The sequence below is a fragment of the Rattus rattus genome, chromosome 12 (genome assembly GCF_011064425.1).
Source record: "Rattus rattus isolate New Zealand chromosome 12, Rrattus_CSIRO_v1, whole genome shotgun sequence".
Lineage (NCBI taxonomy): Eukaryota > Metazoa > Chordata > Mammalia > Rodentia > Muridae > Rattus > Rattus rattus.
In genome coordinates this window covers 52,114,722-52,129,058 of record NC_046165.1, presented here as the reverse complement: position 1 = coordinate 52,129,058, position 14,337 = coordinate 52,114,722, and the positions used below count along the sequence as shown (strand labels likewise).

At 45.7% G+C, this 14,337-nt stretch overlaps 1 protein-coding gene across 1 annotated transcript; it reads right to left on the bottom strand.

The window, feature by feature from the left end:
• Nucleotides 1-3,239: 3,239 nt before the first annotated feature.
• On the bottom strand, nucleotides 3,240-10,983 carry Mlnr (motilin receptor). Its single transcript, XM_032917373.1, is given in 7 exon segments — nucleotides 3,240-3,501; nucleotides 6,305-6,398; nucleotides 6,471-6,659; nucleotides 6,662-6,943; nucleotides 6,946-7,170; nucleotides 7,173-7,274; nucleotides 10,896-10,983. Coding segments are annotated over 7 exon segments (1,242 nt in total).
• Nucleotides 10,984-14,337: the final 3,354 nt, after the last annotated feature.

Below are 14,337 nucleotides of genomic sequence, written 5' to 3'. Positions count from 1 at the left end.
TTTAAAGACTCACAGGGAGGATCTGAGGTACTTTAAATTAGAATCGACCCGCTGGCTCAGGCAGGTGAACACTCACTCCGAGTTAGTAGTGTGGTTTTGGTGTGTAGCTTGTTGAAGGAAGTCCGTCACTGGAGGCGGAGTTAGTAGTATGGTTTTGGTGTGTAGCTTGTTGAAGGAAGTCCGTCACTGGAGGCGGGCTTTGAGCATCCACAGCCTCCACCGGCTTCCAGTTCACTCCTCCGGTGTAAGGTTTGTGGTTGAGGTTATGACTTCTTCAGGTTCCTGCTCCTGCCACTTGTTGCCATCCTCTCACTATGGCATGATGGATAAGCCCAAATGAACTCTCTCTTCCTCCAGTCCCCTTAGGCCGTGGTGTTTTGTCACCGCAACAGAGGAGTAACTAATATCCAACAAATAGGCTAGCCTGGTGGAGGGGCAGAGGGACCACGACTGCGTGTGCTGACCATGACCAAGCATCTTCCAACAGCATGAGTTTTCTCTGCTCCAGTCCCTCTGTGTTTTCAGGTAATCCATTTCAGTTGTTAGACGTCTTCGGCTATGCACGGGACAAGCCAAGAAACCCAAACTCCCCAGTTCACAGAACCCGAGGTAATGGTACATTATTTCGACCCTCACATGAGGAAAATGGCCTTTTGTGCAGAACAGATAACTAGAATAGAGCCTAGTATCCTGAAACAGTTTGTTGTTGTAATAAATATCAGTAAGGGGCTGAAGGGATGGCTCAGTGGTTAGGGGTATGTACTCGCTAGAGGACTCACATCTGGCAGCCACAAGTGCTTGACTCTAGAAAGATCCAATACCTCTGGCCTGTGCTAGCACATGCATTCTTGTGCATACACCCCCTTACACACACACACACACACACACACACACACACACACATACACACACACACACATTTGTGTAACTTTAAACATAGAATAAATCTTTTAAAAAGCAGTGCTAAGTCTGGAGAAATTGTTCAGTAGTTAACAGCACTTGAAGGTTGTGCTTGTAGGGTTTCAAAACACCCACTAGGGGCGTACAAGCACCTGTGAGTCCAGTTCCGGGGAATCTAATGCAGCCTTCTGACTTCCTCCTCAGGCGCAGGGCACACACATGGCACACATACATGCATGTAGGCAAAACATTCATACACATCAAATAAAATCATGATTTTTCAAAACTTGTAGATGAGCATTAAAAACGAGCAGTGGTATTGTGGTGTAGCCTGCAAACGCCTGGCCGAGAGAACTCATCAGTGCAGTAAGCACACTAGGACTGTTGGTGATGGATGAAAGCCAGGGTTGAAGATGCCTTGGGAACTGGAGGAGACTGAGTGGCCAGGGCTGGAAGGACAGCAGTAAAACACTTGCTTATCTGGGCATGGAATGTTGAAAGAGTAACGCTGTGTGAGGCCTGCCTACGCAGGTGTCTGGGAAGAGTGTATTACCTGAACTTCTGTCCTTGTCTCTGAAAAACTATGAGCGAGAGAAAGAGCTAAATAGAGTCTAGGTGCAAACAAACAGGATTTCCTGGCCTTGAAATAAAATGGCTCAATCGCAAGAACCCAATCTAATGTTTTGATATAAAAAACATAGAAATTAATGTTTCTGAGAACATGAGGGTTACTATAAAGACATGCCCAGAGTACTGGCTAGTTGTTTGCTTTTTTTTTTGCATTTTGTTTTTTGTTCTTTTTTTGGGGGGGGTGTTTTTGATTCATTTTTTTGTTGTTGTTTGTTTGTTTTTGGACAGCCTGATATAAGCTGGGTCATCTAGGAAGAGGAAGATGAGAAATTCCTCCATCAGATTGGCATGAAGGCACCCTGTAGGGCATTTTCCTGATAAAGAATTGGTGTGGGAAGGTTCAGGCCATTATGGGCAATGTCATCCCTGAGCAGGAGGTCCTGGGTTGTATGAGAAAGGTAGCTGAGCAAGACAGGGAAACCAGCCAGCATCTCCATGGTCTCTGCTTCAGTGCCTGCCTCTGGGTTCCTGCCTTGCTTACGTTGCTTCCTTGGATTGATTGAGTAATGGACAGTGATGTGATGATTCGGGGCCATCGTTTGGTGTAAGCACTTTGGTTGACCTGTGAGCTAAATCTGTGGTTTGTCTAATTGATGCAGTTACTGGTTTCAAATGAGAAGTGCCTCTAAGATCGTGATTAGTTTTGACATCATGATGCAGGCTACTTTTTCTAGTGTATTCCATCCTCTGCATCCGATTCACAGCACTTGCTTGGTAAACACTTGCCTTGGAAATGGGTAAAATTCAAACTTAAAGGTAGGCAGCTTGTCTAACAGAAGTAGGAGAGAAAGGAGTGCCAAGAGAACGTGCTGGAACATGAGCACCTTTCTGTCGTGGTGGAGAGACACTGCCAGGTTGGAAGAGAGGCTGGGACTAAAAGTCTCAGCTCTGTCACTCCTCTCCAGAGACTCAGCCACCACTCCAGGTCTCCAAGGACCTTCCTTTTAAGCCACTTCCCAAAGCATGATCAGGTCTGCACTGGGGTGGAGAATAATTCTAGATCTCAGAACAAACTTTCAAACATATCTTGATTACAACAGTTATACATTTATTTTGAGTCCCGGGAAAGATACTAATGAATTCATAAGCAAAACAGAAGCTCTACAACACAACCTCTGCTACACGAACCATGCTGATATTCTGTTTGTCTGACCGAGTCAGTTCCATGAAAGAAAAAGCAATGCTACACGATCTTAGTCTACTAACATGCAGAGGGAACACGGGAACCTTGCAGAAGGATGAGCTTCATCTTAGGGACCCTGTAGCAAAGAGAATACGGATGACCTTCCCCCCATGTCTACACCTGGAAGTATATGGAGTGATGGTTTGCCCAGGGAGTGACATATTAGGAGGTATGACCTTGTTGGAGTATATGTGTCACTGTGGATGTGGGCTTTAAAACCCTCATTTTAGCTGCCCAAGTCAATATCCTGCTAGCAGCCTTCATAAGAAGATGTAGAACTCTCAGCTGCAACTGTACTATGCCTGCCTGTATGCCTCCATGTTCTTTCTTTGATAATAATGGGCTGAACCTCTGAACCTGTAAGCCAGCCCCAATCAAATGTTGTCCCTGTAAGAGTTGCCTTGGTCACGGTGTCTGTTCACAGCAGTAAAACCCTAAGACATATGCCTTGACCATAAGAAGGCATGACAATAATGACTGTTTTCTAGAATATGAAGAAGAAAGCTCAAAGGAGAGATCTTTGTTTCTATATCTCTGCTATTCTACAATCATCCAGAAGGTTCCCCACAGTGGCCTTTTCTAGATGGTGCAGGGGCGTCCTTCTAGTATGAGAATTCCGAAGATCTCTTGTCAGTTCTCCCGGGCTGTGCTTCATACAGGAGGTTTCATTGGCATCCTTGGGGTTGGTGATCTGATTCGGTGATGAACGGAGGAAGAAGATGCTGCGGGCAGCCTTTCTCAGCATCTGCCTTGGGCTGCAGTGGGGCAGGCAGTGGTGGTGCAGGGATCTAGAATGTGCTCATGTTCTGTCATATCTCACCACAGAGCCCTTGTGTCGCTAAGTCCTGAAATCCGTGGAAGGCAGTTGCAGGAGATGCTTTTCAGTGAGATGGCTTCCTCACTAGCTGGGAACAGACGCAGGTGACACGAGGCTTCAACACAGCACGTGCTGAGCACAGGGCCAGTGAGGGAAGCTTGTCTCTATTAATGTGAAAAAGTAAAGGAACCTATCACCCCGTGACCCTGCTGGTTTAGTTATCATTTGTGTTGTAAAGGAGCCACAGGGGTCTACAACAGGAAGTCGTTTAGGAACCTGCTTCGGCTGTCCAAAGTGTGAGACCGGAGAGCAAAGTCCCCTGAGCTAACTCTCCAGCTCTGAATCTCTCTGTAGGGCACCGCCATTCATGCAGATGGAGGTAAGAGTGAGACCCTTAGGCTTTGTGGGCTAGGGAAGAGGGCCTCTAAAAATATGTTTATGTTGTAAACTATACAGTTTGAAAGATAACTTTTGTTTTCACTTTATTTACGTGTCCGGCTACATGTCTGCCTCGCCACTAGGGTGTTGGAGCTCAGGGGAGGCAAACATGTCCATGATAGGGGTCCCAGCCTGTGTTCTTCCAGGTGGGAAACAGTGAGACCTTGAATGGATGCTGTGGTTCTCAATCTCCTGGAAGTGGTGTCCGAGTTCCCCCTACTCACCAGGAGGGAAGGGGATGGCTGAGCTGGGACAGGGTGGAATCTGGTTTGGTTTCCAGAGAGTGCAGAGGATAGAGGAGCTGAAAGAGAAAAGGCCTTCAGGAGGTTTAGGTATGGATCTCTATGTCCGCTCCCCATGTCGATCCTTGATGAAGAAGACGGTCTTTGCTTGTCCACACTGTCTATTTATGGCAGATGTGAATGCATACGTCTTATTTAGGGTGATCCAGGGATTAAATACCTTCTGCGGGAAGGAATGCCCAGGAAGGGAAGCTCATTGAACACTCAGGACCTACCTAGGTACCCCATTAGCATGGAGAACCCAGGTCTTTATGCTACATAAGCGGCTGTCATGGTCCTCTCTGTGGGTGTCATAGTTGTGTGTTCCAGGACAAGCAGAGTTTATCAGGGAGCCGGTTCCACACCTACCATTCTCAATTTTGAGATTTCCCAGGGTTTGGAACCTGCTTCAACCTTACAAGTTCTTCTATGTGGTGGCATAGTCCACTTGCCACACATTTATGTATGTATGTATGTATGTATGTATGTATGTATGTATGTATGTATGTATGTATGCAGGAAGGCACTCAAGGTGACTACAAGTGGAAGTGGGCATTCGATCCCCTAGAGCCAGAGTTACAAGTTGTTAGCACCTCATGTGGGAGCTGGGATCCCAACTTGAGTCCTTTGGAAGAAAAATACTTTCACTTAACTCTTGGTCATCTCTCCAGCCCTGTAAACTATACTTTTAAGCAGTTTTCAGACTTGCAGTTAACAATGCCAAAGCAGGAGCCAGCAAGATTGCCAAGTGGGCAAGGATACTTCGTTCAGTGACCTGAGTTTGACCCCTGCATCCCACATGGCGGAAGAACACCTCCAGCAAGCTGTCCTCTGCCTCCACACACTGACCTCCCTAGCAATGAGATGAAAATGTGTATTTAAAAAGGAGTCTCCAATATGTTCAGTGCTTTTCATTCACTGAGTTTTACTTTTCAGCGTGCACAGGACTGGGGTGGGTAAGAAAATCAGAATCCAGACTCAAAGCAGACCACACAGCTCCTGTTTGATAAATCCAAGACCCAGTTCTATCACCAGCAACACAGTTTTGGTTTGGTGGTAGCTGCTTTTCACACCTTTAAAAAATCAAAACAAAACAAAACAAAAACAAAACCGAATAACAACAAAAACAACAAAACATTCTGGCCATTTCTTAACCAAACTGCAAAATTGCACTCACTGTATTCTTTTTAACACCACTGCCCCTTCATCATCTTCAGTTTTCTAGAGGCCTGAAGTTCCCAAACCGCTTCTGCATGCTGGTTAGGGCATCATCTTGGTGGAGCAGTGTCTTCAGGATTCCTCCCAGGGTCTCTACACACACTTCCCCCTCCCCTCCCCCTCCCCTCCCTCTCCCCCTCCCTTCTCTCCTCCCCTCCCTGGAGACCGTGGACTGCAGAAGCTGACTTCCAGACAGCTGTTCTGCACTGATTGGAAATGCAGTTGTAGAGGATGGAGGTTATGGACCCACACAGAAAAGTTGAGAGTATTGAGAGGAGTGCACTATCCAGAAATCTTTAGTGTTTATTGTAAATGATTCTGCCAACATGGAAAGACAACCAGCAAACTACCACCAGAACACCAGAACCACCACCGCCATTGCAAAACAAGACACAGGCACAGGAGTTAGCAGAAACATTCAAATAAAGTAAAGTCGTACCTTCCCTCACCCCTGCAAAGGTAACAGCAAAATAAATTAGAATCTTTACTCAAGCAGACCGTCATAGTAAAAAAAAAAAAAAAAAAATCAGGTCGTGAATTACGTTGATGTTTGCTTTCTAAATGCATGTTAGGTTCCTAAATGTGTACGTACGGTTACATACCAGAAAAAGAGCACCCACTCCTACCTAAGAAGTGGGTTTTGGCGGATTTCTGCTTCAGAAATGTTGTTTTTAGTTACAAACGATTAGTAATAGATCTGTGAAGTTGGTGCTTTTGTGTTTTTCCTACCCCGATTTGGTTTGCCTCAGTCTCCAGAATAACTTATCATTAAATAGAATCTTCAGCAATCAACCCCTTCTTTTCTATAGAACTATGTGTAAACTCCCAACTGCAAACCCAACAGAGACGGGAGAGCCCCCAGTTATCTGTCCTGGATTGCGGTGACTTTGGAAAATCTTCGCTGTTGCCCCCACGGTACTGCGAAACAAATCTACAGGTGGAGATAATCAGAGTTACGGTGGTCCACTCCGGTGTTCAGAAAGGGGACGGCAGTATCACTTACTTAGGACCTGGACTGTCTGCCTGAGACCCCTTTCCTTCTGCGCCTTGGTCCTGGGAACCCGGCTCTTCCACGGCTCGCGCCCGGTGAGCCAATAGAGGACACTGAGGCACAGGAAAGGCAGGAAGAAGTAGGCGGTGGTGACCCACAGCGCCTCTAGCTGAGTGGGGCTCGGACAGCACTCGCGACTTCAGCCTGGGTTCCAGATGGCAGGAACAGCGCTGGTGTCCTCGAGTACTTAAGTGGAAGCTGTGGGACCCGGAGTGAGGGGTGACTTGCCAAGTGTGCTTTAAGTCCAGGTCGGCAGGGAGGCCAAGAGAGGACATATAACTGGACGCCCATCAGAAAAAAAAAAAAAAAAAAAAAAAAGGGGGAGGCAGTTAAGAATAGCGCCACAACCGAGGCAACGAGTGCGCGGACAGAGCGCTGGATGACAAAGCCTGGCGTTCACAGCGGGCACCAGATTGCCAGGTAGAGCTGAGTGAGGTCTTATGCAGCAGCGTGGCATAGAAGCAGCCCTCTCCCAAGTAGAGAGACAGGCAGCAGAGGAGCGGCCCGAACACCCACGACCTCGAGCGCCACAGGCGGGACAGGTCGAACGGGAGCCCCATTAACGCCATGCTGCCCAGATACAGGTTGGTGGTGGTCCACACGTCCCGGTAGTGCCCGATCAGCAGCAAGGTCACGATGTTGCTGCTTACAGACAGAGGCACACCGCAGTCACCTACATAAGCATCTGCAAGGAGAACGCAGAGCAGTGGCGCTCATCACAGAACGCTGCTGTTCCAGGGCATGCTGATGGGCTCCCTAAGAAGTTGAGAACCCGCGCACCACTGCAGCAAATGCACCTGGTCCCACTCAGAGCGCAGGTCACCAGTGGGCTGCGCGCAGTCTCCAAATACGCATATGGCCTGCCCCCAGCACCTGCCTGGACACTGTCTCCCAGTCCTTAGGTATTGTAGGGACTTGCAACCATGACCGCATTGCAGGAGCCCTAAGGGGCTAAGCCCAGAGGCTGCATCCTAAAGATGAGGGAGTGCTTCTGTTATCTGGATGCCACAATCCTAACTAGAAAGAGGTCAGGACAAGGAAGCATCAGAGCCCTTTCCAGGTCAGAGCCACTGCCTGAGTGTGGATGTGTTTCAAATCTGGTCCCTGCTTAGCCCTTATACAAGTGAGGGTGGAAGGGTAGGCCCTCAGGCTAAGGATCCCCAAATATGCAAACAGAAGCATTAAAAAAACAAAAACAAAAACAATACTCATCACTAGGAACCAGAAACTGAAATGACTGTTTTCACACTGTATGGATTTTTAAACTTAAACTAAAATCAGGCTATGCCAACTCTTGAAAGAACAAAAATTCAGGAACAGGTGAAAACCCCACCTATTACATGTCACCTCCCTGTAGTCTCTGACAATACTGATGGGAGCTTCCAACTCATCTGGCTCTGTTTTCAGTTTAATCCTCATGAGCTTGTAGAAAGCAGACTTAAGGTAGAGAAGCTCGCTAGGATTTGGCTGGCCCACTCAGCTATCCCCTCCTCCACCATACTCTCCTAACCCTGGCCTTTCTCAACAGCCTTCTTGCCAAAACTTTGATCTTTGTGAGAAACTCAAGTTGAGCAAAGCTTTTCATTCATACCATTGTGCCTTAAAATGTGGCTCTCCGGGCTGGAGAAACGCTCCACATGGTGGAAGGAGAGAACGGATTCTTGTTGAGATCTCTTCTGGCCTCTACATGCACCATCGTGGTACATGCTGTGTGCATATTCAAAAGTAAATGCAAGACATTTTGGAAAGTCACCCTTCTTCAATAAATGAAAAAAAAAATTAAGAAAAATTTCAACTTCCCCTTCCCAAGTTCCTCCTCTCCTTTTGGACCTGACACTTGGACCAAATGCCTTCTGACATTCTTTCTGATATGCAAGCCGTATGGGCAGTATGAGGGGTACTTGCAATCTCCCTCACTGCTCTCTTGCAATTCTAAAACCTGTTTCAGCCAAAGTGCAGCAGACTCCACCCCCTCCGGCCCTCAATGCTCACATTCATTCCCAAGGATCAGATTTCTCACTACTGCTGGCAAGAACCACACAGGGACAAACACCACCACCCTTCTGATCTTGGCCTTTTGGACTGCTGGTCATCTCATCCAGCCGCTCCAGTGGACTGAAACTACTCCTTAGCTAAGGATGTGGGAACCCACTTCCATCTTGCCAGAACGCCATCCCTATATTTGCTTGGCTCTTTGTAGCTCATTTTCCCTCGTGGGTATTCTTGTAATCCTTCATGTAATCCCATGAAGCTCCTTGGGTCTGTCTTCTCCTTGTCCCTCACCCTTCCCAGCCCCGCCTCTTCCCTCTACTTCCCAGCCTTAATTGCATGAGCAGTGAGCAGCTACACCCTTTTATCTTCATCGCACAGCTTGGCCAGAGGGCAGCCAGCGCTCTAGCTAAGCTGTGTTCTGTCTGCTTCACACATGCTCCCGCTGGGTTGCTGTTCACTGAAAAAGCAGCCTTAGCAGCTCAGCAGGAGCTTTCAACATGGGTCACCTAAAACCATCAAGTATTCATTAGGACTCATGACAGTAGCAAAATTACAGTCATGAAGTAGCAACAGAAAATATGATGGTGTGTGTGGGTTACCACAACATGGAGAACTGTATTAAGTGGTCTCAGCATTAGGAATATCGAGAACCACTGACTCAGCTTCAGCCCAATATCTGCCATCTGAATATTTACCCTTCTCGGCCTCATTCACTCCCCACTCTTCCGATTCGTTCCCTGTATCTCCCTCTGTTCATTAGCCCTAAATCACACCCCTCCCCCACTTTCTCTAAAACACCAGAAGTGATTGGAAGGAAACATCCATATTGTTCCACTACCACACTGCTCTGCCCTCCTGGCTCTACTGGTCCGAGGAGTAAGCTGGTGGCCCTCGAGGCTGGAGTCAGTTTGACCCACCTCAAGCATCTCATCATCTCCTGGACAACAGATCGACTCCTCTCCCATATCATAAGTTTTTCTTCTGAATCATTTCCACACATTCATTAAAGTTCAAGAGTTTGTTTTCAAGTCTCCAGGCTCCCTGCTTCCCAACCTTTTAGAAGAGAAATGCGATTTCTTCATCCACGGTTGGTTTTCCCCGAGCCTTTTAGCTGCAGCACAGCAAGAGAAATTAAACGAACCTGTTAGTACCCTAGCAGAGTACAGTGCAGCCAAATAAAGAGCACTAGGTCGTGTCAGTTTTGTTACCTTTGGGTCCCTATGTGTTGGGGGTAGGACAGATGGCTAAGGGTCTTTGTGCACCTAGAAGACAGGTATCTAACTGCACTTAATCTTGGTGGCTTGGACTGGCCCTTGCTAGACTGGGCTTCTGTGCCTCTCCCTCGTCCTCAGTTATCAATGTGGTCCTTTCCTTGACTCAGAACTCTAGGCCTCCGGGTTGCCCATCCTTGAGTCTCTTCTCTCTTCCGTTCTCTCCTGAAGCTTGCTCATCCACGAGTGTCCCCTAGGCAGGCTGCCTGGGTGTCGTGACATCACAGCGGTTCGATTTCTGTTCTGTACTGTGCCTTCCATTCAGGTATTACCTTTCTCCATTTTGAGTTCTCTCCCGTGTCTTACATACTATTCAGCTTACTTGGCTATATTTAATTAATATGTATTAGTACCATGTGCACCAGAAGGCAGGGCTTTAACCTATTGCCTCGTCAGCGGCTTCTCTGTTGTCTGGATGGGCACATCTCACAAAATGAGGATTCAGTGTATATTTGTAAGATTTCTTGGATAATCACCTATCAATAGTCAGGTGGTTCACTGATAGGGAGAAATCCAAACATGCCTCAGACCTGCAGGTATAGCCTTTCTTTATTATAATGGCTTGGCATTCTGTAGTCTAAGAACCAATCAGCTCTGCTTGGTAGTTCTAGAACCATCTACCAGCAGGTCATCTGATGAGGCGGCTTTCTGAATGGATCAGGACTTCAGATATCTCCCCCTCCTCAGGCATCTCTCTACTTGGTATTTGGGGTGATGTGTTGGTGGGGGGGCAAGATTATACATAAGTCTGGCCCAGCCTTTAAGACCTTGGGCTTCTGAAAGCAAGAAGGTAGCGTCCCTATAGGCCTCTGGTCGGCCAGGAGGCCTCCTCAGTAAGTCTTTGGCAGGCTCGGATGTCCTGGGTGTGTAGAGCTAGGGCTATGCTGTTCGAGCCCTTCCGTTTTCCTTTTTAACTTTTTACTGATTCTTTGTAGATTTCACATCATGCACCACAGTCCTGCTCTTCTCTCCCCTCACAACCTCCTCCCCCAAACAAACCAACCCCCCGCCATAGTTTAAAAAAATAAAGCATAGAAAACATCTCATTGTGAAAGCTGTAGAATGTCACACTTGCCCCACAGTGTACTACTTTGCACACACTCCTGTTCCTCACCATCAGGAGTCCTCCTGTTATCCTGTTGCTTCTCTGTGTCAAGGAGATCCTGCAGCTTTGGAACAGCAGGATTGGCCCTTTCAAGCATCCCAACAATTCCTCAATGATAAAGATTTTGGGGTGGACCAATTCAGACCCGGATTGTGGGCCTGTGTGGTAGGCTCTCCCTTAATTGCACCACCAGGACAAGCTCTCCAGCACTGCTCTGGATTGGTCAGCTCTCCTACTAGCCAGCTCCACTGTGCTGCCCAGTAAAGGTGTGGGGCTCACTCTCCCAAGTGCTGCAGCCCTTAAGAGGCTGGCCCAGCTTCCCCATGTTCACCATTAAGGCAAGGTCCAACTGTATTGCCCAGGCAAGGTGCAGGTCAGCTCTGAGTGCTACAAACAGCGAGAGGTCAGGACTAGCTTTTCTGCTCTAATGACCCCAGGGCCAGCTATTGCAGGTGGCAAAGGAGAATGGGAGAGCATCATCCCTACACCCACTTCACCTGACACGTTCCCCTTGCTGGGGTGTGCAGGGGGGCAGGGTGCCAGCTTGCATGAGTTATTAATTAAGTGCTGGAATGCTCAGGCTGATGCATAGAACCTGCATCCAATGTGTATAAAATGAGAGCAGCCAGGCACAGTGCTGTATGGGACTTCGATGTCCTCCAGGAGGTATGATGGTTTTGATCCAAAAGACCTCCACTTCCTCAGCCTAGACTTTTGAGTACCACACACACACACACACTGACAGTAAGACCAACAAACCCCAGAGGAGTCCTGTGGGGGCTTGAGTGTTAGTGGAAAGCAAAGAAAAGCTGACCCAGCAGCACCAATAAGGAAGGTTCTGGGCAGATGAAGATTCAGGAATGGTCATGGATTTTACTCCTAACTGAGGGAGAGTCTGACTCTGTTGCCCACTGTGGCATTTAACTCTTAGACCGAAATGATCCTCCTGCCTCAGTCTCTCAAGTAGAGGGGAGAATTGTCTTCCTTTTCTTTCCAATGGGGATTTTACACCAGAATCACCTTTTTCTGTATTTAAAGAAAGACAAAGAATTGGACAAGATAACTCATTAGGTAAAGCTTCTAAACTAAACTGATTTTCTTTTTCAGATAGGGTCTCACTATGTAGCCCTGGCTGGCTTGGGACTCAGAGAGGCACAGTTGCCTCTGCCTCCCACTGCTGGGGGTTTCTAATCATTCTTGAGTTTACTAGAATGAGTTGCATACGGAGTATGTGTCCTCAAATGCTTGGAAAACGTTGTAAGCTCCTTGGGAGAGAGGAGATATTTAATTTTCTTATATAGGTAGCAAATGATGAACTGTTTATAAATAAAAAAACATATCTCAAAAAAGAATGATACAACTTTTATTTTCCATGGATTTTACAGATACTTTTGCTACATAGTTTATGTATTCTTATGAGATTATATTTTTTCACTTGTATGAAGTTCAACCTTATACAATTTTAAGGTGGTATGTTTGGTAGTGTATCTATAATCTTTAAAAAGTTGAGTTTTTGGAATGTACAGTATATGAGGTAAAATCAAGATTACATTAAAAATTGTTTTCTCCTCTGCACTAACATTGCAGTGAGGCTCAAATGGCAAGTACACTATTAAATGACATTTACTATCAAAAATAGGAGTTTATTTGAATTACTATGAAAAACATAAGCCACTGTGTGGCACATTTTACCATTTTAGACATTCAACTCTATAGAAATCTCTGGGCTCTGACACTCAAAACTCATTTGTACTGCCAAATGTGGCACTTAAGAAGTTCTAGAAAACAATCGTAAGCGCAGTTGTTTGGGGGACAAGTTATCACCCTATTCATAAGAGATTAAATAAAATGTAAACATATAGTATATTAGAGTGACAGGGTTTTCTTACACTTGGAGAGGCCAAGTTTATCCATTTCTTTTTTGAATAAAGGTTAATGTTTTTTTCTATAGCACAGATCATTTGACATAAAACAATTACAATACATGCCCATTCTATTATAAGAGAAATTCTTCAGAGATCTTCAAAGTACAAAACATACATTTCTTTTTGACAGACAGAAGTGCTTAGTAATCACTAAAATGCAGACCTCAGCAACTAAAAATTAGTGACTCACTACTCTAAAGTCCAAATAATAAATTAAAGAAGCTAGATACAGATGTCTACAGATAACATGTGATAAAACAAACATTTCATATAAATTCATTGCAGACTGTATTATTAATGGCAGTCATTGACATCAAGGCGAGATGTACAATGTGATATGAGAAAATTCAATCTGATCATCCAATAACTCACAAATGCAAGCTCACAAACATTAATGAACTATGCAATTTGCAAAGTGCTCTAATGCAACGGTACCCACATGCAATCAACAATTTGGAACAGTATCCAAACAGACATTATACATTAAACATTAGTTTCTCAAGAAAGAAAGCAGCTTGAAGTTTACTGGTGCAAATTAATTTTGTCTTCAGATTTGGTACCCCAAACAAAAAGGTTGAGTTTGATTAGAAATTCTGATGGCAACAGCAGTAGTTATAGGAGATGCTGCAAAACCATTGGGAGTCCTTCAAAGCTAGCCTAGACCAGGTCATGAGTGTGGACACACCTCCTTACCTGACAGTCTGCACATAGACCCAATGTACACGTACGTGCTTGTGCACACACACACATAGTTTCAAGGCCCAGAAAACAGAGGCCAAACAGGTTTCAAATTTAGTTATTATTCAAAAGTCCTCTGTTCTCAAATCCCAAAAAGAAGAGATGCTGTTCAAGTAAAGATCTGTATTTCTGGGTCTGCTTTCTTGGGCTCACTTGTGAGTGAGTGAGTGAGTGTGTGTGTGTGTGTGTGTGTAAGGAAGAACTCCACACTCACCAAACAGAAAGCTTCTTTCTCACTCAGATTCCTTCATCCAGTTTTTGTTTGCTAAGCCCTCCAGTTATTCATCAAAATCCCACTTACCAAACAATTAAGACAAATGAGGAGGTAGAAATATAGCACTAGATTGCTTTCACAGCATCAGACTCGAACAAGTTTCGTAGAGAACGTTAGTGTAAATTCTAGTCATTCTGAAATTTTCGTTCACATGGCAATCACCTTCGAGACAGACAGATGCGGTTACCACTGTTTTACTCCTGCTGACGGGTCAGAACAATCATAGCGGTGTCCTTTACAAAGTTTGTTTTACTAGAAGGCATATCTGGGGTGGGGGGTGGGGGAGCGAAAAAAAGAAAGAAACAGGGAAAAGAGTCCCAACCTAAGAACAAACTAAACAGCCCTCCCCAGAATGATGTTTCTGTGGCTGAATTTTCATGAAGAGCCAGCCTAACAACAGAAGCACTGAAAACGCCAAAGCCATGTTCAATAGATAGTCTCAATGCCAGTGCTAAATGCCACCATTTTGTAAAAGCAATACAGAAATAATTTTAGTACATGACAAAATAAAATG